The 1,267-nt window shown below is 64.9% G+C and overlaps 1 protein-coding gene across 1 annotated transcript in view; it reads left to right on the forward strand.

Annotated features, from left to right (window-relative positions):
* The window catches only part of DNMT3A (DNA methyltransferase 3 alpha), a 44,481-nt gene that overhangs the window by 38,375 nt on the left and 4,839 nt on the right, over positions 1-1,267 (forward strand). The window contains exons 12-13 of the mRNA XM_019470970.1: positions 200-279; positions 489-601. Of these exons, the coding sequence (XP_019326515.1) occupies positions 200-279; positions 489-601 (193 nt within the window). The remainder of the gene's footprint in view (positions 1-199; positions 280-488; positions 602-1,267) is intronic.

A 1,267-nucleotide genomic window follows, 5' to 3' on the forward strand; every position in this document is an offset into this window, starting at 1 on the left:
GGGAGGGCTCTGCTGCTACCCACCTCAGGGGATGAAGCCGGTGTGACCCAGGCACGGGGGGGTGGGGTGAGCGTTTGCCGGGGGTGGCAGCAGGACATGGCTCGGGGTCGGGCTTCTCCTCGCGCGCTGGGCTCGCCCCGGTGCGGGGTGCCGGGGGGTGGCAGAGCGTGGGGGTAACGTCTCCCCTCCTGCCCCCCAGACATCTGCATCTCCTGCGGGAGCCTCAACGTGACCCTGGAGCACCCTCTATTTATCGGAGGAATGTGCCAAAACTGCAAGGTACTATCAGCGCAGGCAGCTCTGGCGCCAGGCGAGCGGGCACAGCCACGTCCCCCCAGACACCCTGTCCCGGAGGTCTCCCTGCCAGGCCCCTCTGCCAGGAACTGCCCCGGTGCCCTCGCAGGGTGCCCGGCCTCGCAGCGGCGTCCCGGCATCCCCAGTGCAGGGCTCGGGCCGCACCACGCTCACACCTTGGCTCTCTCTCCTAGAACTGCTTCTTGGAGTGCGCGTACCAGTACGACGACGATGGCTACCAGTCCTACTGCACCATCTGCTGCGGCGGCCGTGAGGTGCTCATGTGCGGCAACAACAACTGCTGCAGGTCCGGGGCCGCCGTCCCGGCGTGGGGCTGGGGAGGTTTCGGTGATGCCACAGTCCTGCGTGGGGTTTCGGTGATGCCAGTCCTGGTGTGGGGCTGGGATGTTTTGGTGATGCCACAGTCTCGGTATGGGACTGGGAGATTTTGGTGGTGCCACAGTCCCGGTGTGGCATTTTGGTGATGCCCCAGTCCTGGCATGAGGCTGGGGAGGTTTTGGTGATGGCCCTGGTCCTGCTGTGGGGCTGGGGGAGGTTTTGGCAATGCCCCAGTCCCAGCATGGGGCTGGGAAGTTTTGGTGATTCTACAGTCCGACGTGGGGCTGGGGAGGTTTTGGTGGTGCCCCAGTCCTGGCATAGGAGTTCGGTGATGCCAGTCCTGGTGTGGGGCTGGAACGTTTTGGTGATGCCACAGTCTCGGTATGGGGCTGGGGAGATTTTGGTGGTGCCCTAGTCCTGGCAAGGGACTGGGAAGTTTTGGTGGCGCCACAGTCCCGGTGTGGGGTTTTGGTGATACCCCAGTCCTAGCATGGGGCTGGGGAGGTTTTGGTGATGCCAGTCCTGGTGTGAGGCTGGGAGGTTTCGGTGATGGCACAGGTCCCAGCTGCGGGTCTTTGTATCGGGCTGGCAGAGGTTTGGGCAGTGCGGCAGGTCCCGGCATGGGGCTGCCGGT

The sequence above is a fragment of the Aptenodytes forsteri genome, unplaced genomic scaffold (assembly GCF_000699145.1).
Source record: "Aptenodytes forsteri isolate BGI_AS27 unplaced genomic scaffold, ASM69914v1 Scaffold192, whole genome shotgun sequence".
Classification (NCBI taxonomy): Eukaryota; Metazoa; Chordata; class Aves; order Sphenisciformes; family Spheniscidae; genus Aptenodytes; species Aptenodytes forsteri.